This window comes from Moschus berezovskii, chromosome 17 (assembly GCF_049115385.1).
Source record: "Moschus berezovskii isolate FMDL1 chromosome 17, NW_MosBer_1.0, whole genome shotgun sequence".
Lineage (NCBI taxonomy): Eukaryota > Metazoa > Chordata > Mammalia > Artiodactyla > Moschidae > Moschus > Moschus berezovskii.
This window is the reverse complement of record NC_142476.1, coordinates 12,845,145-12,866,858: the sequence shown is the minus strand read 5'-3', so window position 1 is coordinate 12,866,858 and position 21,714 is coordinate 12,845,145. Positions and strand designations below refer to the sequence as shown.

The window sequence follows — 21,714 nt, the reverse complement described above, 5'->3', positions numbered from 1 at the left end:
CTGAGCGCCTGAGAAACAACAGTGGACATTCCCACTCCACGCCTCTGGGCATCAGGGCTCAGGGGTTAACAGTTTTTAAACTCTTCCCGGGCGGTGCTGACATGCAGCCATGTTTCAGCCCCCCTCGGTGGTCCAGAGTGTCTGGATCCAGGCCACCTGGTCCATCACTTACCAGCTCTGTGACTTTGGGCAAGTTGCTCAACCGTTCCGCGCTTCACTTTTCTCAACTTTGAGAGAGAGGTAATCATAGCTAACTTGCAAGGCAGTCGTGAGGATTCAGTGAGATAATGGATAAGTAGTAAGCACGGAGCATCGCTTTTACATTTAATGAAGTCGGGCACAACGCTCGAGTCACCAGAACATTCTGTCCATGTCTAGCGGGAACTGCTCGGGGACATCCGTGCAACTGAACAAAGCCTCTTCTCTCCTGAACAACAAAGGCAGCTTACATGCCCTCCAACTTGGGTCCTGATTTATTCCAGCCATCTCTTGGCTCCTGGTCATCGGACATCCCTGTTCCTCCTCTGCCCAAACACAACGGGTCTCCTTAGGTCCAAAGTCTTGTGGAAGCTGTTAACACTTTATGCAACACGACTGTCACTCTGTTATCTAAACATGAGGTCAAGAGCAAGGCCGTCGGATGACGCAGCTCCAGCCACCAAAACAGAGCGGGCAGAGCCAGCACTCAGCCCGCATTGATCTCCCTGGCAGCAGCAGAACCAGCCCATTCTGCTTTATGTGCAAAACTCTGCTCGGAGGCCAATTTTATAGTGCCCCTGATGGCATACTGCGAAATGAAACAAAAGTATCAAGAACAGTAATATATCTTCCAAGAGTTACAGATGTCTACCCCGTCCACCTCTCTTAGCCTGAACCCGAGCTGTCTCCCACATGAAATTCCTTTCTAAATCAGAGGTAAACTTTGTATCATCAAACACCACTCACAGCCACATCAGTCCAACCTGAGCCCACCTTTCTCTCTCAACCTGAGCTCCTGGACCCCACAGCTCACACAGGGACCAGCGTGGCCCTCCTGTGCTCTCGCCTCAGTGGAGACTCACACGAAGAGGTGAGGGGGCCGCAGCTCGCTCTGCAGATCCGTAGGGGCCATGCTTCAGGGAGGCCCTGCTCCCAGGGTGACGGGGAGCTGGGCCGCTGGGGGTACACTGGTGGCAGATGGTCCCCACAAGCGCACCCACCGGGAGCACCAGTCCAGGTGGGCTTGGTGCAGCCTGTAGGGGCAGAGAGAAGCCCCACGCGGACCCCTGGGACCCCGCTCCCACCAGCCCCTCCTGTCTGCGGGCAAGTGGGCAGCTGCACACAGAGTGCTTAACCACCGCCCTCTGCCCTTAGGGCTGTCTGTCTGCAATTAATGTGCATCTTTCTGGAGGTCTGGATGAAACCAAAGGCCTAACTTTTACTTTGGAGAACACAGTGTATTTTTATAATAAAATTGTTAAAGGAAATTGCATTCTATCTCTTTCTTTTTTTCATTGTTAAAATGTTGAGCCATTTGGGGAGCTATTGATGTGCGCACCAGCAGACAGGTTCAAGAAAGTCCATGTTGTCATTACTGTAATAACCAAAGCTGGGGAATAAGCCGTCTGCCACGGGGACAGGTCATGGGGCATGGTGGAATGCTGAGTCCGCTGTGCACAGGCTCTGCAGCAGGGCAGCACTTGCTTTAGCTCAGGAGTCGGTAATATTCCGCCAGGTGGTCTGGACTGGCGGGGTCAGAGCCTCTGCGTCAAGCCCCTCTCATCCTCCTCCTACAAGCAGCCTGCACGTGTGGCTCCCGGGGCGACGGTGGTGGTACGAGAGCTGACCAGCCCACCTTCACAGCAATCTTCCAAGGCCATACATCACTTCTGCTATTGTCCTCTTGGCCAAAGCCAGTCAGATGACCACAGCCATGGCAGGGAATTCACCCGGCCTCAGGGGGAAGGCATTGAAAGGTTACAGGCCCAAGGGTGTGGGACCCAGGGTGGGAGTGGAGTGGTCCATTCACCCACACACGCATAAGTTGTGATAGGGTCACACGGTGGAATACTAGACAGCAGTGAAAAGGAGCGACCAGCTGCTGGTTACAAACGCAACAGTGAGCAGAAGCCAGACGAAAGAGCTCACAGGTGCAACTCCATCTGTATGAAGTCAAACCGTCACAAGGAAGGACAGTGTCACAAGTCAGGTGGTGGTCACCTTTTGGGGGCAATGACAGGAACAGGCATGCAGAGGGTCTCTGGGTTTCTGTGGTATTCTGTTTCTTTATCTAGGTCGTGGCTACACTGATGTCCTCCCATGGTGGAAATTCTTGCAGGACACATGATCTGTGCATTTTGTGTATTTGTCATGCTTCAGTTGAAAAGTCCATTTGAAGAAAACTGAGCTCGCCAGGGAGTATGTCTTACCAAGTGTGGATAGAAAATGAGAAGACATTTAAACCGTGAATGCTCTCATGTAAACACGTGATGCTCTCGTGATGGTGCCCAGAATGGCAGTGAGACTGTGAGACATTAACTTCCTTCTGTTTCAGCTGTGAGGCGTGGGGGACCTGTCACAGCAGCCGGGATGAGCAAGCCCACCTCCCCACAGTGTCTCCTCTGTGTTACCTACCCCAGGAAGCAGTACCCACCCCACCTGCCGCCTGGGCCCAACACCTGGACTCCAGTCTTCTCCCTCTGTTCCCTACGTCCTCCCTTCAGGGGGTCACCACATCCGGTCCACTTGCCCCCCTGAACGTTTCTAGGACCCACTCCCCGTCCAGCTGACAGTGAGTGACCCTGGCTCAGGCGTCCTGGCAACCACCCCCACCCCTGCCATTCCACCCCACGCCCTGTCCCCCGCACGGAGGGATGCTCCTGGAGTCCAAGCTTGAGATCCTTTCCCGGCTTAACCGGGCAAGGGCCAGGCTGTGGGGCCAGGTGTCTCCTGATGTCCTGATGGCCCAGGAGACGCCCCGCCCCAGGCCCCGCCCACCCGCACGGCCCCGCCCTCCCGCCTGGCCACGCCCAGGCCCCGCCTCCCGCAGGCACGCACGCGCAGCTCCTGCAGCGGCGTGCACGCCGCCCGGACCGCGCCAGCCGCCCGCTGCGTCCCGCGTCAGGCCCCGCTGCGTCCCGCGTCAGGCCCCGCGTCAGGCAGCGCGCGGCGGCGCCTGGGGGTGGGGGCCCTGCGGCCCGGCGCGCCCGGGCACCGGCCACTGCGCCTCACCGCGGCAGGGACCCGCCGTCCCCTCCCGCCGTCTCCCGGCGTCCCGGGGCCCGGCCCGCCCGGCAGCAGCGCTCAGGGAACTAGATGGAGAGGCTCGCAGACCTGAGGGGCGGGCAGGACCCCGTGTCAGCAGCCCGCGCTCCCCGAGGCTGGCGGCGGGGCTGAGCCACGGGAGACTGGGCGGCATTCTGGAGGCACTTGAGTGGAGGCGCCAGGAGACAAGCGGAGACTAAGGAGAGTCTCCTGGAGGCCGGTGCGGGGCAGAGCGCGCAGGAGCCCGGGAGTGACGGAGTGACGGGGGCCCTGGGCAGAGCTCCCCGCCCCGAGGGAGCGCAGAGGAGGGATGAGTGGGGCCTCCGCGGAGGATGGGCGGCGGGGCTGGTGTCCGGCCGTGGGCCAGGATGAGCAGGGCAGTGGAGCAGGGCTGGCTCTGACACTGACAGTGACCATCATCCACACGAGGTGGGGCCTCCCCGAGGGCGACCTGGTGGGCACGGGACACGGTCTCATGACTAGCGATGGGAAAGTCGGACACCGACTTTAGGGACAGGAGCGAGACCACAGACCCAGACGCGACTTTTCACAGGCATCCGTTTATTATAACACATCTCATCAGCGCACATGATTCCAACAGAAAATATATTTATCAAAGTTGGTTTAAATATTGTGTAACAATCCAGAGTATAAATATATATACATACAAAATTTTACAAAGACACTAAAAGGTTTCTGACCAATGAAGTCCTGAGTTTAGAAAGCAGAAAGTAAGGATTAAATACTGAACATCAAGATTAAAAACTACCACACTAATACCGTAGGAAGTTCCTCCAAGAGGAACAACCTTCAGGAGAGGTCCTGTCTGTACACCTGCTCTTCCTAAAACCTGACAGCAAAGAGCCACTTGGCAGAGCATTGACTCTGACAAATGCATATGGCCCCTCAGAGCGAATATAAGCTCAAATGCCAAAAAGAAAAAGAAAACAAAAGCACATTTTTTAAACTGCACCGTTTTAAAGCACCTGAGAACACATGGTTCATTAGCATAATAAATAAGAATCAGTCACTGTGTGAGAGTAAGTCTGCCCCTGGCACCAACTCCCACAGTGGTGCCAGGCACACAGCGTGTCTGCACATGTGAGGGACAAGGAGGAGATCTGGTCACTCAAAATAATTCTTGACCAAGACCTGCTCGACCTCACCCACGCCAGGTCACTGGGTATCTCTTCAATTTACACACATTTCTACAGCTGAAAATGTCAAATGATCTCCATGAGGGACGAGCCCCAAAGTGCAATATTACCTCTATTACCTGATTACACATAAAGGTTTAAGTTCAGAGATATAATAAGGGTCTTAAATCTTCACCAAATCATGTACAAACTCCCTATGCCTTCATCAGACAAGAGTTATCAAGAGAAGACCTGGCCTGATTCCCCAACCCCACCCAAAAGCTGAATTAATATTCAATCGGTTTGAAGTTACATTCACACAGCCCCTAACATGAAACCCCTGGCAGACAGAAGTGAGCTGGCATGCCAGCAAACCAGGTTATTAATATAAATTATACTATATTAGGAAGCTACTCATAATTTGCAAAGAAACAGGAAACTGTGTCCTGAACACACCATTCAGAATGGCAACCAGTTAATCTTCCAAGAAAAGGGTTGTCGATTCAACAAGGCAGGATAAGCTGCCCTGGTTAGACTTGCTTTGGCAGCTTCACCGTAAAACTCATTGTAGCTATTGTATTTGCAAGGGAGTGAAGATACAGGCATGAAGGTGTCCACTCACAGGAAATAACATCATCAGTCACCACAGTCCCCATAAGAACCATTACACACAGGCTAGTGAGCCAGCCCGAGACCACACACTTGTGTTAAAGATGAACATCGACATTTCCAGGCAATGGACAAGGACCACACACTTGGTTTTGAATCCCAATTCTATCCGATTGCCACGAAACTCTGACAGGTTTAAGTACCTGTCTTACATTGTCTGCAGGGAATTGAGGCTGCACATTCAGGCATCTGAAATCAGCATCCACACCCAACAGGAGGCCGTCCACAGACTGGCCGGCTCTAGAGCAGGCTCACTGCTCTCTGGCAGGAGGAGACCCCTCCACGGCGCTCTCCTGGGTGGGCAGCACACCCTGCTCTGAGTCCCCCAGGGCCGGGCCCGGGAGCTCGTACACCCGCTTGGGCACTCCTCGGGTCCTCTGGGGGCCGGGCCTGCCTGACCCAGCCTGCTCTTGTCCTGCTGCTCTGGGACCCTGATCGCAAGCTTCCCAGGGCCCCCACAAACCAGGTCCTTCTTCAAATTCAAAACCCAAGAGCAGTGAGGTGGCGCAGGACTCCAGCTCCCGGTGGCCGGCTGGGGCTCTGCTGTCCTCAGGGCACCCGCCCCGGTCGCCATGGAGACCCCGGGCAGAGCTGCAGAGACGCTGCACACAGTCCTGGAGGAGGGCCACGTCCCTGCGGCGCCCTGTGCAAGGAGAGGGGAGAGGTGGTCACCTCACCATCCCTCCCCAGGGGATGTGACCCGAGACATCTACGCCAAAGTGACCCCTTGGGACAACTCCAGACAACTTAAGGGCATTCAGTGCATCTGTTAGATAAGCAGCTTGTCAGGATGTAGTAGTTCAGGCAGAGGAAGTTAAGTGGGCACTCAGTCATACGCGTTCCTACAAGTCATTAATGCCAACAGGGGGCACTGATGAGGCCTCAGCAAGTGAATCAGACTAGAGAAGATGCCTGGGATTCCTCAAACTGTCAAGTCCTAATTAACCACAAATTCCATCTGTACTAACATACCTCTCAGTGCAGAAATAATAATTTGAATAGTTTGCTCTAAGCCACATTTTAACTTCAAGAATTCCTGGGCAAGATTGATCATCTTCTTCAAATCTTCATATTCAGAATTTTCTTCTTGTACTTGAGTTCTGAAGCTTTTCTGTGTAAAAAAGTTCATAGTTTAAAAAATACATAATAGGTTAAATGGAGAGAAGGCTCAGTCAAAATAATTTTAATTGCCAGAATTTTACCTTCAAAATGACAGTTTAATTTCAAGACCAAAATATATGAACAATTACTATATTCAAAAGAAAATAAAAGTTTTAAATAATTTTAAAAAGTTCAATTTCCTACTTGATGAAAATGAAATAAAACAACAGTACCTACTGTTTATTACCCAATATCATAAAAGATAAATTTGTTTAATTTTTAAGAGCTCAACTTTATATCTCTTGCTTAATATTTTCAAGCTATAGAAATTTTGTCCATACTTATATTTTTCTATTTACCTGTGACGTGAGTAAAATAATTTGTCTGATTTGCCTGGATCTTAAAATCTTTGCGCCTACTGATTATTAAGCATAATTTTCTAGCCGTTGGTGGTTATTCAAGCGAACGCTGACAGCAGCAAAAAGAAACAGGCACGCCACATTAATACGCTGTTTCTGCACACTGTTTCATCCATCACTGAGCCTAACAAGTCAGACACCAAGAGGAAGATGCCTGAGAGCCCCTGCACCTGCTTCCAGTAAACAGGCAGAGAGGCGTCACTGGCAAGCGACAGAAACTAAACCAAAAGCACATCCACACTGGAGCCCAGCGAGATGAAAAGGACGCTCAACAGGACAAAACACGAAAACAATTTAGAGCTTCTCTTACTATTTTCCATTCAGCGAAGAGGTTTCCAAAGGATTCGATCAGTCCCAGGGCATTAGCTTTCATCTGTTTCATAACCTACAGAGAATGTTAAAATATTTTATTATACAAATAACTGTTCAGAAGTATAAAAATCCTGGCATTCTATGGGATCCGCCAGGGAGAAGAGTTTTCGTCTAGTAGTCATGAGGTTGGGGCTCAGTTACTGAGACTACAAGTAAGTAGCCAGAGTGTCCAAGTCACAGAAGTGGATTTTCTTTCTAAATAAGTTGCACACTGGTCCCACATTAAATGTGGATACCCGAGTCTTCCTGGTGGTCCAGTGGTTAAGCGTCCACCTTGCAATGCAGGGGATACCAGTGCGATCCCTGGTCCAGGAGGATCCTACATGCTGCGGAGCAACTAGGCTCGTGCGCCACAACTGCTGAGCCCTGGCTCTAGCACCTGGGAGCCACAGCTGCTGAAGCCCACTCACCTAGACCCTGTGCTCTGCAACCAGAAGCCCACGCGCTGCAATGAAGAGTAGCCCCCATTCTTTGCAACTAGAGAAAGCCCACACAGCAACAAAGACCCAAAAATAAAAAAATAAATAAAACTATATTAAAAAAAGTATAAAAACTAAATAAATAAACAGTAGTTCCCCTTCTCAAGTGGAAAAGCAGAGCCCTACTCAGAGCAGGAGGAAGAGAAGCGGAAAGTGGCCACTAGGGGCCACTGACACGCTCGGTCCTCTCCGTTTCATCCGCAGGCTGAATCTCTGGTGACCACCAGGGCCACGGCAGGACCCACGAAGTGTCAACCATGAGCGGGGCTGCCGTGACGCAGGTGTAAAATCGGGAGTCATCAGGAGGGATGATGCCAACAGCCTTCTCAATAAAAAATAACCCAACTAAAATACATAAATTTATAAAGACCTCATTCGCTGAGTTAACCTCTTTTTAGAAACCAACTTTACCTACTCTCTGGTACTATACAGGACGTTCCTTTGTTTGTCTTACCTCATCTTGGGGACTCTGCCTCAGGAGTTCATGCTCAAGCTCTTTTGCTTTTTCTAGCCCAGAATCGAGGAGACTCTTTATTCCCAAGTCTACACCATCACAAATGGCACCCACAAAATCATCCTAGAAAAAGTTTTTAAGCATTAACTGGCAAATTCAATTTCTATATATATTTTAAATTATCAAATAATTAAGTTAAATATTCTGCTTATTTTAGGACTGTAATACATTCCTAGTTTATTAATTCAACTAAAGCTAGAATAAGAACTAACAGTATGTAAAGAAAAAAAACCACCAAACCTGTACTTTTGTATTCTACATATATTGCAGAGAGTGTCTGTCATCTTAGATAGGACACCATGTGGCTAGAACAAACATTCTAATATAACACTGTGTTTTCAGTAGCATGAATAATTAAAGCAAACACACATTTTCTAGAATCACACACCAATGTAATTATGAATACACTCTCCGTGTTGGCTGGCTGAGCACCCACCCTCCAGAGCAGACAGGTACCATCAAGCCAAAGACCCAGAAGGTACGGGCAGGATCCCAAGTCACTGGGTACATTTATCCACTCAGACTGTAACAGCTTTCATCTGCTAAACTAGTAAGGTATGAGCAGCTCTGAAAACTAAACATTTCTCCTGCTTCATGGCCCCTTGACAGGAAACGCTGCTGCTCCCTGAGACGAAGGCTGTCACCACAAGTGAGCACGGCCCATTACCTGCAGGCCGGTGGCCCCGTGAGCACCGCTCTCCAGGAAGCGCAGCCGGTCCCCAGTAAGAGCCACTGACCGCCCCACACACGTGACGGCTCGGTGTATGGTTTGAATCACTTGCTTTTGAGCCTCTTTGACCATCGGTGAAATATCTGAAGAGCATCCCTGTAAGACAAATGGCCCAAGGTGCCAGGAACCTGAGATGACCAGGGTAGGGAAGGACAAGAAGACCAAAGAAAACGGGTTCTGCACCCACTCCCACAGCGGCTGTGCTTCCAAGAGGCCAGTCAAAAGCGGGCAGCGTGCAGCCCGGTAGCCTCTGGCAGTGAGGGCGTGAGGAACACACAGCCGCCCTCCAGCAGCTTCGGCACCGACCGAGGAGCCGGCCGCGGCGAGGTGTGCGGAGTCCAGACCAGCAAGGAGAGCTGCACGGCTCAAAAGGGCCTGCAGTTACAACTCCCCTCCAGGTCCTCCCCACCATTCCATGGAAAACAAAGAACTCTGTCACCCGAAGGAAAAAAATGGACATTAAGGTTGATAAAGCCCACTTCCCAGCTGGTCCAGCCTCTGGCCAATCTCCAAAATTCCTTGCCCTGGCCGTTTAAGAGGTACTACTCCAAACAACCTTGGCGAGGAACAGGCCCCCTTAAGACAGGAGCTTTCCACATATATGCCTATATATACCCACTCTTTTCTTGTGTTAGTGCAGCAGCGCACTAATCTGACTGCTGCCCTTTCCGCCTCATTAAAGGTGATCTGTTCCTGTAAAGTGCGGTCTTGTTCTTGTTCTGAATCTTGCCTTCTCTAACTCCGTACCCGACAGTCAGTGCAGTAGAGTCCCTCCCAGGAGGCGCCTGACATGACAGTGTCCACTAGATGAGAGAACTGGGAAGGCACCAGAGGATCTGGCCAACATCTAGAAGATTCGCTGTCTCTCAGGGTTTCTGCTTTGGCCCCTCGGATGTGCGGGCCTCTCTCGGCAGGAGGTGTGGCCATCGGCAGATTCAGGGCCTCTGCTCCCACTTCCCCTCCTCCACCCTCACTGGGCACATGGCTGCTGGAATAAAAACCCAGGTCCCAGGGACCCCGGCCCTACATGTGATGACGCTCTGGCCAAAGATGTGTGAACAGAAACGTCACGTGACCATTTCCAGAGACCTCCTTGAATGAAGACCCCCAAGGCCCCGACCTTCTTTGTCCCCTCTCCCATCCCATGCACTGACTTCCCCTGGGGCCCTCCACCGGGTGGACACAGAACCCAGGGCCCTGCCACAGGATGGACATGGATCTTGGGCCAGCCACACGCTGCACGGAAGGAAGTGGGGCCCCAAGGCAGCCAAGCCCACCTCCAGATGTTATGAGAGAAAGGAAGCTTCTATCTTACATCCTCCTACAGCCAAACCTCATCCAACGGAAAAGGCAACAGTAATACTCTGCCATGGGTCACCAGGCTTGTGACTAACTCACCACCTTTGACCAGAGCAAGGCCCCACCCCTCCCCAGACCCAGAGCGAGACCCCGCCCCTCCCTAGCCCCAGAGCGAGGCCCCGCCCCCTTTCCCAGTCCCGCTGCGGCCTGGGGGTCAGAGGCACTCTGGACTCAAGGCTATGGCCTACCAGTGGTGAACAGTGGACACATCCTCCCTGGCCTTCCCTTCCTTTCTTATAGAGGGGACAAACCAGTGCACATGTCTGGGGCTGCAGTGAAAACTAGAGGAGTTAATATTCACAAACCACACAGCACTGCCACAGCCTGGCCCACAGAAACCCCTGGAAGTCCTGGCTTATTAAGTCAATTTTTATACACCCAGTCTCGTGATTTCACACAGAAAGCGCTTCTGAAAACCTGAGAGGTCTGATCCTAGGCGAGGCGTAAACAGGAGGAAGTCAACAAACACTTGCTCAGCAGAGGAGTCCTAAGGGGGACCCGCAGCCCCGTTACCTGCAGAAACAGCTGCAAGCGGCCCCCCAGCGTCCTCACTTCCCGCCGCAGCTCAGCCAGCAGGGCCTCCGGGAGGACGCCACTCAGCCAGGGTCGCGTCAGCACCACGAGCTGCTCGAACGCGCTTGTCACCTGGACTGCAAGCAACTGGTTTGCTCGGTCAGCGAACACTTGGAAAGAAGAAAAGTGATGGGCAGAAACGACCTCCCAGTAAAAGAGCTCACAGACGCTCGCCACACAAACATAAGTGTCAGACAATGCACAGCAGAGGTGACCACGCCACCAAGGACGCGCAGGGCACGGCAGTCCCCACAGGCAGGTCGGCGCGGACACTTACGGTTACACTGACTGTCCTCGTCCTGCTCTTCATGGGCTCTGGCCACGGCCAGTACCCTGTCGTGGACTCTGAGGAAATTACTCATCAGGCTGTCTGCCACGGTGCCGCCTTCATCATCACTCTGTCCGAGAAGCTCTAACCACGAGCCGATCAACTCTTTGCAAATGCCAGGAAGGAAGGGTTCCGCTGAGTCCAGGTAAACAGGGCTGGATTTCCCCACTAAGCCTGTCGACAGAAAACAGCCACCATAAGGCTCATTTCCAGGGACAACGCTTGCAAACAAACGCATCAGTGCAAGCAACTGCACAACACTGGGCACACATTCCAAGCACGCTGCTCCCATTTCAAGACACCCTCCTTGCTCTACACCAAGGGGAAGACAGCCCCGCATAGGACTCAACCAGCTTCTCAACAGCATCCATCCACCCGCAACCCAGCAGCTACGGAACCAGATAACAGGGAAACCACAGATCCCACGTAACCACTGACTTCATCTCCTTCTTAATTTAGTTATTGGCAACACCTAAGGAAGTGTGAATTGGTGAAAACAATGCTAGTTGCATAAAGCAAAATAATATAAACACAATAAACATAAGGAATGAACCACATGCTGGAAAAGTGGGCGGAAGTAGAGCAGACAACGGAAGGAAGGTCCCGGCAGCTCTTCCTGTAACACCTCCTGCTCCAGGTATCTTACAACCAGAAGAGGAGAAAGCCAAACGGCTATCCACGGTCAGTCCGTCACATCTTAGGGAGAGAGACTCTCAGAACAACTTTCTAAGCGCCATCCAAGCCAGAGGTGGACAGCAAGTGTGAAAGAGCTCATCAGCCCCTCAGGAAATAACTGCCCCCAGAGCGCCAGCCCCTGAGTCGCTCTCATTTAATGTACACGTCCTCAGGCAACCAGAAACAGCAAACTACAAAAGAAAGTAAAATACAAGCACTGGGTGGGGACTGTTGAGTGGAGAGCCAAAACAAGAGCTTGATTTGGGAGGAGAAAACAAACGCTGCCACGCCTAAAGCGCTGTCACTGCAGGGTGATGATGCTCAACTTCCGGACAATGACAGTGACCTCCCACTACCTGCTTCACGAGACGCCTGTCTGAATGCATCAAGTCCAACTGCAGCCTGTCACAAAGATCTGTGCAGTCTGGTTTCAGAACGCAGCCCCTCAGGTGAGAAGTTCAGACATGTGCTAACTCTGTGCAGTCAGGAGGTGCCGCCCCCACTAGCCCCTGGCAGGCCTGTCCTGCTCCCACCACACGACCACCCAGGCAGGCTCACACTAAACACACAGGTGAGCTTCTACCTCCCTCTCGGAAAACTGCAAAAAGGCAAAGACCTCTTACGTCTGACTTCCCGTTACATCTTAATTTTTTTAAAAGGCACTTAAAAATGACCTTTGAGTTCCTGAAACTAATACAACACTGTAAATCAACTATTCTTCAATTAAAAAGTAAAAGACCCTAGAAGAGATACGTTTTGAACTGAACTGAGAAGAGATACGTTTAGTTATCTGGAAAAGGTATGTTTATAAAACATCTTAAATAGTACTGGATAAATAAGTTGCTACCACAGATACATAGCCTTTTATTTTGCCGGTAAACAAAAAGTCTATGGCATATTTTGCTTTGACTTACATTAAACAAGCAGTAGGTTAATAAATGTCTTCCTAAAAGATAACTTTATGATTAAAAAAAAAACTCGTGTCTTTATCTTATAGTCAAGATGAGATATAGTTTCCTGGCTACGCATACCCCACTGGTGACGTCAGAGACTATTACGTCACACAGCGGTTTTTAAACGCAGTCTAAGGCACAGGTACACTCTGTGAAGTGTCCGCGTCGTGAGTGTGCAGCTTTTTTACACACGCGTACACCACCTGACCGCCACTGTGGAGGGCACACACCACCAGCCCACTGCTCCCTCCAACAGGCTCCCTATGACCTACTCCTCTATCTTGTCACTGTGGAGGGCACACACCACCGGCCCACCGCTCCCTCCGACAGGCTCCCTGTGACCTACTCCTCTATCTTGTCACTGTGGAGGGCACACACCACCGGCCCACCGCTCCCTCCGACAGGCTCCCTGTGACCTACTCCTCTATCTTGTCACTGTGGAGGGCACACACCACCAGCCCACCGCTCCCTCCGACAGGCTCCCTGTGACCTACTCCTCTATCTTGTCACTGTGGCTCAGTTTTCCCTGTTTTTGAACTTTCCATAAACAGAGTCACATGGAATGTACTCTTTATTATATAGTTTCTTATACTTTACATGGAGCTTCCCTGGTGGCTCAGTGGGTAAAGAATCCGCCCGCCACGTGGGAGACCTGGGTTGGATCCCTGGGTTGAGAAGATCCCCTGGAGGAGGGAAAGGCTGCCCACTCCAGTGTTGTGGCCTGGAGAGTTGCATGGACTGTACAGTCCACGGGGTTGCAGAGAGTTGGACACGACTGAGCGACTTTCACTTCACACTTCACACAGTGCTTTTGGGACTCACCCGGGTGGTGGTAGAATCAGTGGCTCTTTTCTGTCACTGTGGAGTAGTTCGCTGTTACCAAGCAGTAACTTTAATTATTACAGGTACTTACACATATAAAGTGCAACCCCCTCTTCTTATGAAAACTTATAGTCAATATTGGCATAAAATAATTATTCAACGGAATAAGTCCAACTTTTAAACCATTAAAACTGGAAGTAATTTTTGACAGATGATATGTGTGCATTACACGAAATCCCGAAGGAAACGAGGGCGTGTTGTGACGAGGACGCTCCCTCCCTGTCCTGCGTCACCCCATCCGCCGCAGACAAGCAGCACTTTCAGGCCAAGGGCAGCTCTCCCGGAGACCTGGTTCATGAGCAAGCCCGTGTGTGCAGCTGTCCTCCTCCTCACACAAGTGACAGCCTGTAACACACCATCTTCCACACTTGGCCTCTTTACACTTGGAAGAAAATAGTATCCTCATACATTTGTGAACACACACACGTCTTCCCCATCTGATCAGTCACTCAGTTAACATTTGGAAATACACCACAGAGCACAGAGCTTCAGAAGCGGGAGGGCCTCAAGTCCACCCTCCTGTCTGCAGAGGTGACGCAAGCTTCCAGGAGAGGAGATGATTTGCACAAGGACAGGAAAGGAGATGGTGGCAGAGACAAGACTTAGGAGCTGCTCTCAGTAAACAACAGAATCCGACGGAAAAAGGACCTGAGGAGCGTGAAGAACGCAGGTCCTGGCCCGCGTGGGCCTCGATGTCGTGCAGACAGCCGGAAACCCTCCTGTTGTTCATCAGACTCCTGCTCCTGCAACAACAGACCCCAGCAGGTGAGCAGTTACACTAATATGCCACATGCAATAACACTAGAATGCCTGCTGTCAAATATCCTAAAGAAAATGGATATCCATGAGTGTGCTTCCCACGGAGACATTTTCACAAGGGCTAAGTGAATCTGGTCCACTGAATACGAATTTGACTCTCTCTAGGTAGCATTCTAACCCCCTAGTTTATTGAGCAGAATAAATATTTACAGAATGCAGTTGACCCTTGAACAACACAGGGGTCACACCCCCTGGGCACAGTCGAAAGCCCGCGTGTACCTTACGGTCAGCCCTGGTGTGTGAGATTCCTCCACATCCGCGCGCCCAACCAATCCCAGGCCTGTAAGGGGTCCCTGTTGCAAATCCGTGTTGTTCAAGGTCAACCGTCCCGTTAGGCACGGGCTCTGGATACTGTGGTTAAAGCACTTCAGTGAGCTTCTGGGCTCACTGAGCTCAAGATCCATAAGAAGAGAGAGAAATCAGGTGAGTAACTACACTCAAGCTCTGGAGGTGGGGGCGGCCTGCGGAGACTCTGGGGAAGGACATGGCCCCAGAGCCCGGAGGGCCCACCCCAGAGCGGGGGTCAGCCACATGGGGAGGCAGGCAGGTCGCGGGGAGAGAGGGAGGCTCGCGGGGAGGCTGGGCCCAGATAGGTTCTGAGCTGCAGCTGAAGGTGATGAAGTTAAAAAGAGTATTAACCAGAGAGACACTGCTCTCTGCGACAGGCTGTAACAGTCACGGTCGGGGGCCGCTCAGACCTGGGCTTGAGCACCAGCCCTTCCTTTAGCAGCTGTGGGGCTTTGGGAAAGGTTCTCATCTCTTTAAATCCTTGGTGGCTTCATCCATGAACTGGGGGTAAGGAGGGCCTTTACTGCTTGGCAGACATTCGACACACGCTCCCCTGGTGACCACGCTTCCGGTGGATGAACCGCCATGACCGCCACATCCTGAAAGCCCCCAGTCTCCTCCTCAAAGCTTTAGACTGCAGGAGACCCGCATCCGGGGACCTCAGCCTTACCGCGTACGCACCAGCCCCACCTCAGGGCACCCTGTGCCCCGGCCGTGCCTGGGCCGCGCTGACACCAGGACCGGCCCGCATCCCTGCATCCTCGCCACCCACACCCAGGCCTGGGGTCCGGCCTCCGGGACGCGCGTGTGAAGCCTGCCCGCCCTCGGGGCTCAGGCCGGGCCCTCCTCACCAGCCCTGCCCCTGCTCTCCTCCGGCCGGCCCTGGAGGACAGGGCGTGCCGGGCCTTTCTCTGGCACCCCCAGACTCGGTAGCCACAGTCCTGGTTCCAACCACACTGGGGGCTGCACCCGGGGCAAAGGCCCCGCCAGGGCGCATTCCCTCTCTGTAGCCCAAGGGTCGGGGAAAGAGGGGCAGCCGTGTGTCTCGTCTGCCTTGGTCAGTGAGCGGCACTTGTCACACACAGAGGTCCTCAGTCGCTGCAACAGAGTGCCGAGGCGCTCGTGCTAACCTGACTGCATCTCATACTCCACAAACTGCGATAAAACATCATGGAACACGCCAGGCTTCTGAGAAAGGGTAATTTAAAGTAATAAACACTGCTCGTTTTCATAGGAAATAGGATTTATGCTAGTCTAAGTTGCTCTTAAACCTTCTACGGTAAAATACTGAGGACTTTCCTTCATACACTGAGCACGAGCAATTTAATGCCCTAACAGCTGTAATCTGGTCACTGACACATGGGCTTCCCTTCACAGATACCCGCCATGACATCAGACAGCTCCTGTAGACAGGAAGTGACGTGTGTCTACACCCAGAACAAGAGAGCCCAGAGCGCCAGCACCCTCACCTCCTCCTGGAAAAGGAAGAGACGGGAACATCGGTGATGTCAGGTTCCCACTCATCTTCAGGGTCACAAAGGACATCTTCACCCTGGCTACTCCCATGGCTCTAAGGAAATAAATCAGAGTTTCCAGTACCAAAGGGGGAAAAGGTTTAAATACTTTTAATACTTTCATTTATCAAAATAAAAATACAGAGAAGTGGATGCTGTTTCAGTAAGATCTGCAGATTAATAGGTTCAAATGAGCCAAATTAAAAATGCCTGCACAACAAAATGAAACCCTGGAGATGTCAACATAGCCAGGGGGGAAACGTATACGATATATAAAATAAAGGTTATTTTTCTTAATCAAGTTTATTATCAAAATATGTTAAGAAGCTTACAGATGTCAGCTCACTACTCACACTCGCCAAAAAATTCAGAGGATGTGAACACACCCTTTACCAATAAGCAAACAAATCCTCAGTCACTAGTCATGAAAATGTAAGTTAAACCAAGGACATGTAAATGGCAATATTCCTGGCAGGCAAATTGTCGGTGAGAAAAACAGAATAAAAAGTCTACGTTTTTTGGTGTGGTGTCAGAAAATGGAAGACAAGGGAATAAAACATTAGAGACTAACACGTGCAGAGCTGTGACTTTTCAAGCAGCAAACCACCAAAGCCCCCGAGAGCACGGCAGTGGGGCCGGGACACAAACGTCAACTTGTCAAATTTTCCTTAATGAGAACACGTCACTTTTGTGTTTTTCATTTTGAAAGTTTAGAGATTTTGATGATACTGCAAACCTCATAAAGTTCCTTCATTGCCGCAAGCTTAGACTCAAACTTTTCCAGACTCCAGACGGTTGAGACCCCAAGCTGCAGATTACGGACCCGAATACAAGCGTCAGAACTGCTTCCTTTATCTGACACCACATGTCTGAAAGAGAAACCAAAGGAAAAAATGGTTCTCCTAAAATACACATAACCGAGAGATTCTGGAAACAGAACAGCTCCCAGAAAACCCAGTCCACCGATTAAATCTCTCCAGAGCTAAGTACTTCTGTTACAGTCATAATCAGGTCTAGGATGTACTGCATACTAAAATAACTTCTTACATAGTAACTTTTTAAATTAAAAATATAATATTGCACATTTCTTTTAAAACGTGGAATACTAATAAATTCTCAACTCAAAAGAAAATTAGTAAATTCCTAAACCAGCTAAAACCACTGTTTATAAAATATTTTTAAAAGCCTTATTCACTCCAGAATGACCTCTGAAAGGGGATTCTGGAAGTGCCCCCTGGGGATTCTGACACCTGCTCGCTCCTAGACGGGCATGCAGGGTACTAAAGAAACTCAGCAACAACAGAAAGTCATATAAAGGGCAACTAGTTTAAAACAAAGAATTAGTTTACTAATAAGATAACTGCTCACCTGCCAAAAACATAATTCCTGTTTAACCTGCTGCTGATGGCATTGGCTTCCTGAATCATGACGGACAGCTTCATGGAGCTCCAGCTGGGCTGCACTGGCAGAGGACGACAGAGAAAGAAGGTGGAGGACGCGGCGTGAGCGCTGACACACGGCGCACCTCCTCAGCGCCCGCGTCACACAACCGGCGACAGAGAAAGAAGGTGGAGGACGCAGCGTGAGCGCTGACACACAGGCGCACCTCCTCAGCGCCCGCGTCACACGACCGGCGACAGAGAAAGAAGGTGGAGGACGCAGCGTGAGCGCTGACACACAGGCGCACCTCCTCAGCGCCCGCGTCACACGACCGGCGCGAGCTGCAGCACAGACAGGAAGGGGGTCACGCAGGGACGCTGCCACCACCCGCATGGCGAGACAAAACATTCTCCACCCAGAATGAGGGCTTTCACCCGAGGAGGCAGGGAGGAAAAGTAAAGTTCACAGAGACAGGAAGTGCCAAAGATGCTGCTTTTCCTCCCAACATTTCCAAAGATCTTCTCTTTTCCCTGATGTCTAAGTTAAAGCATTAGATGAAGGATACTATAGCTTTAACTTACATAGAACCACAATCCTTTAATATTTTGCCTGAAATTTTAAAAGTATATAGATAGATACAGAGAGAGATAGAAATATACAGGAAACAGAAACAATCCTAGTCCACAATTCCACGCTCCTAATTCAGATTGAAGAGTTTATCATAGACACTTTCTATGTTGTTCAGTCAAACTTATAACCAGTATTCCCATTAAAAGAATAAGATTCATTATGCAGGTAAATTAAAAAAAAAAAATCAAGTATTCGTGGCAAGGCACTATTTTAGGACCTAAGAGTGAGAAAAAGATGAATTAACAAAATGTTCTTATCTCTTGCAAGAGATACAAGGAGTATTACTGCAAAGTAATTTGAAACAAAAGTATGCAGAGTGTCTGGCACAACCAGGTCTCCTCGCTGAAACCCAGAGTCCGGTGATGCCCTGTGGGAACCAGCTACGTGACAGCCTGGAGACCGTCACAAACCCAGAATCTGAGGCCCTCCAGGAAAGCCACCTGGCTGCTTCCGTCCACAAGTCACAAGCGGACAGAGCGAGAAGGGAAGAGCCTGTCAACAGAGTAAAACAGACTTAAAGGCACATCTCCCAAATGCAAGGTATGGACCACGTTTGCACGCTGACCCAAACAAAGCAAACACATGTATCTTAAAAATTATGAAATAATCCAGGAAAGTTGAATACGGACTAAATATCTAACGAGTATAAGAAACTAATATTTTAGTTGTGATAACAGTATCAGAGTTAAGCTTCAGAGACTGACAGAAAAAAGAAGCCTTATCTCACTTGGAGACACACAGGGACGTATTTGCAGATCAAGTGATAGGCTGTCTGGGTTTTGCTTCAGAACACTCCAAGGAGGCAGGGGACTGAGCAGGGGCTGGAACAAAACTGAACTTGTGTGGGGAATTGTTGAAGGTGGCGAAAAGTATGTAAGGGCTTACTGAAGCAATCTCTGGGCTTTCATAGTTTATTTGAGATGTTCTGTAATTAAAACAAAAAAATTTACACTGAAAACATGCTATGTTCTACACAGGAATGTAGAAATGTACAAAAAAATAACTTTCAAGTAAGAAAGAAAGTGATGTGTGCAAAGATTACACACAACTTAGATAATTCTTATAAAATACGAATTCAAAATTAGATTAAGACATTTTAAAAAATATGATATACATGAAAATAATACTTGGAATTGTGTTTACTGTTTGATCAGGTAACTAAACATTCTAAAAATAATAGCTCATACAAGTTTATCTAGATCCAGGGAAGTCAGTTAACACGTCGAATAAAACATTTTGAATATACAAGGATAACTAACATCTTAGTAACTGTGTCTTCATAACACACAGTTTAGAATGCCTGCTAAGGTCATCCTACACTCACCTGTGAAGGCTTTATCCCTGTGGCTCTGATTCTGCTGTAGAATCTGCACTTCCTTAGCAATCCTCTGTTTCTCGGTTTCTAGAGCGTCCAGAATTTTTGCATGGCGAATCCTGTGGTCTTCTAAAGCCTGGGTGACATTCATTCACGCGGAGCCACACACGAGAGCATGCAAAGAGAGGAATTATGAACCAGACGGGTAACAGCAGCACACGAGATAATTCTCGTTCCACAGGACGCATTTTATTAAGCATGAAAGGCTTTTAAAAAACAGCTTATACAGTATCTTTAGAAAACAATATTTTTTCCTCCACAAAATCGGGAGGAATTTCTGATGACATAATCTTTTTCTTTCCATTGATAGGAGTATAAAAACCTTCAGGAAAAAAAACACTCAAAAAAGCCCACACTCAAGAACATCTGTTGACTAAATTAAACAGTTAAATGAAAACAACACCTAAAAACCTCGTTTGACACTAATAAGCTATCTAACAGCCCACTAGGGATTGTTTTCAAGAGGCAAACTGTTCTTAAAACTCTCTGAGGTGGTTCACTGGCCACTCCGGGGCTAGATCTGCTGATACACGTGTTCTCACCAAGCTCTAGGAGGGGTATTTTTAGGTTACTGACGGTGTCTTCTCTAACCCCACCTCCACTATAAACTCTGAAAGAAAAGAATAAAACTGCTGCTTGAGAGTCAAACTTGAAGGCACAACAAGTCGAAGTGGAGATGGGAGCAGGGGCTCTCCCTCCAGGATCAGCAGTGCCTGCTCTGGGGCTGCTCACGAGGGATTCAGGGCCCCCCTCGGAGCTCTGGCCCAGCAGTGCGGAGGCACCAGGATGTCACATCCCCCAGGCGATGCTGGGTCCCTGGTCCAGCACCCGGAGCACCGCCCGGAAGACGCGTCCGCCCTCAGAGAGACGCGGGACGCTGGTGCCCCATCTCCCACAGCGGCCCAGGGCCTGCCCGCTGCTCCTCCCGTCATGGCACGGGGACATAACCTCACGTCCCCCAGGCGATGCTGGGCCCGTGGTCCAGCACCTGGAGCACCGCCCGGAAGATGCCTCCGCCCTCAGAGAGACGCGGGACACTGGTGCCCCAGCTCCCACAGCGGCACGGGGCCTGCCTGCTGCTCCTCCCGTCATGGCACGGGGACCTAACTGGTAAGGAGTGAGCCGCGCCCTCTGCCCTGGCCGTAGCGTCCCTCAGCATCCGTGCGATGGTGTGATGCCGGGGGAGAATGGACACTTCAGCCAGAGACCCCACTCACCCTCAGACCTGTCACTCCTGTGTCACTCAGCATCCATGTGACGATGGGGGAGGACGGACACTCAGGCCAGGGAGACCCTGTTCACCCTCAGATCTGGAGCTGGCCATCGCCCTCAACAGAGTCTAAGTTCTTTAAAACCAAATCCAGGGACTTCCTTGGCGGTCCAGTGGTTAGTAATCCGCCGGCCAGTGCAGGGGGCACGGGTTCCATCCCTAGTCCGGGAAGACCCTACGTGCCATGGGGCAGCTGGGCCTGACGCCACCACTACTGAGCCCGCACTCCTAGAGCCCGTGCTCTGCAACCAGAGAAGCCCCCGCAACGAGGAGCCCACACTCCACAACCAGAGAGGAGCCCCTCTCGCTGCAGGGGGATGCAGCACAGCCAAAAGTGAACAAACGGGTGAGTGTATCTCTCTAACCCAGCTCTTCCCCCAGTCACACCAGCGACACGGTGCAGCCACCTGCTTTGTCGCCAGGGCCTCCATTTCCAGCCGCTTTCTGTTGACATGAATTTCCTGCTCAAAGCGCTGCTTCGCCTTTTCCAGTTCCTCAATTTTGTGATTCGCCTTTTGGTTATTTATTTCCTGGATCTTCTTCCTTTGAGATTCTTCTTTCTTTAAGCAACAACAGTAAAAAGTAAATAGGGCAAAAGTACAAAGCAATTCTTCAAAAACAAGATCAGTCAGTAGAGTCTGCCTGTAATGCAGGAGACCAGGGTTCAAACCCCGGGTTGGGAAGAACCCTTGGAGAAGGAAATGGAAACCCACTCCAGGATTCTTGCCTGGAGAATTCTACGCACAGAGGAGCCTGGTGGACTAAAGTCCATGGAGTCGCAAAGAGTCGGACACAACTGAGTGACTAACACACAAATAGGGCAAAAATACAGAACGATTCTTGAAAAACAACATCAAAAAAGTACAAAAGTTCCATTTCTAAAATCAATGCACAAGAAACTGACTCAGGGATGGGAAAGAGGCCCTGGAGCGTCTCCACCTCGTCTAGGTTGACTGACCGACTGAAAAGAACCACACCACTCGCCCACCCTCCCGAGCGCTGGCC

General features: G+C 50.4%; 1 protein-coding gene across 1 annotated transcript in view; it reads right to left on the bottom strand.

The window, feature by feature from the left end:
• Nucleotides 1-4,149: 4,149 nt before the first annotated feature.
• KIF14 (kinesin family member 14) overlaps nt 4,150-21,714 on the bottom strand; it is a 41,335-nt gene continuing 23,770 nt past the window's right edge. Inside the window, exons 18-30 of the mRNA XM_055418956.2 lie at nt 21,117-21,269; nt 19,389-19,515; nt 17,423-17,516; nt 16,791-16,923; nt 16,010-16,110; nt 14,082-14,176; nt 10,873-11,097; nt 10,536-10,705; nt 8,601-8,759; nt 7,874-7,996; nt 6,879-6,953; nt 6,021-6,159; nt 4,150-5,691 (exon numbers count right to left, since the gene is read on the bottom strand). Of these exons, the coding sequence (XP_055274931.2) occupies nt 5,300-5,691; nt 6,021-6,159; nt 6,879-6,953; nt 7,874-7,996; nt 8,601-8,759; nt 10,536-10,705; nt 10,873-11,097; nt 14,082-14,176; nt 16,010-16,110; nt 16,791-16,923; nt 17,423-17,516; nt 19,389-19,515; nt 21,117-21,269 (1,986 nt within the window). The 3' untranslated portion in view covers nt 4,150-5,299. The remainder of the gene's footprint in view (nt 5,692-6,020; nt 6,160-6,878; nt 6,954-7,873; nt 7,997-8,600; nt 8,760-10,535; nt 10,706-10,872; nt 11,098-14,081; nt 14,177-16,009; nt 16,111-16,790; nt 16,924-17,422; nt 17,517-19,388; nt 19,516-21,116; nt 21,270-21,714) is intronic.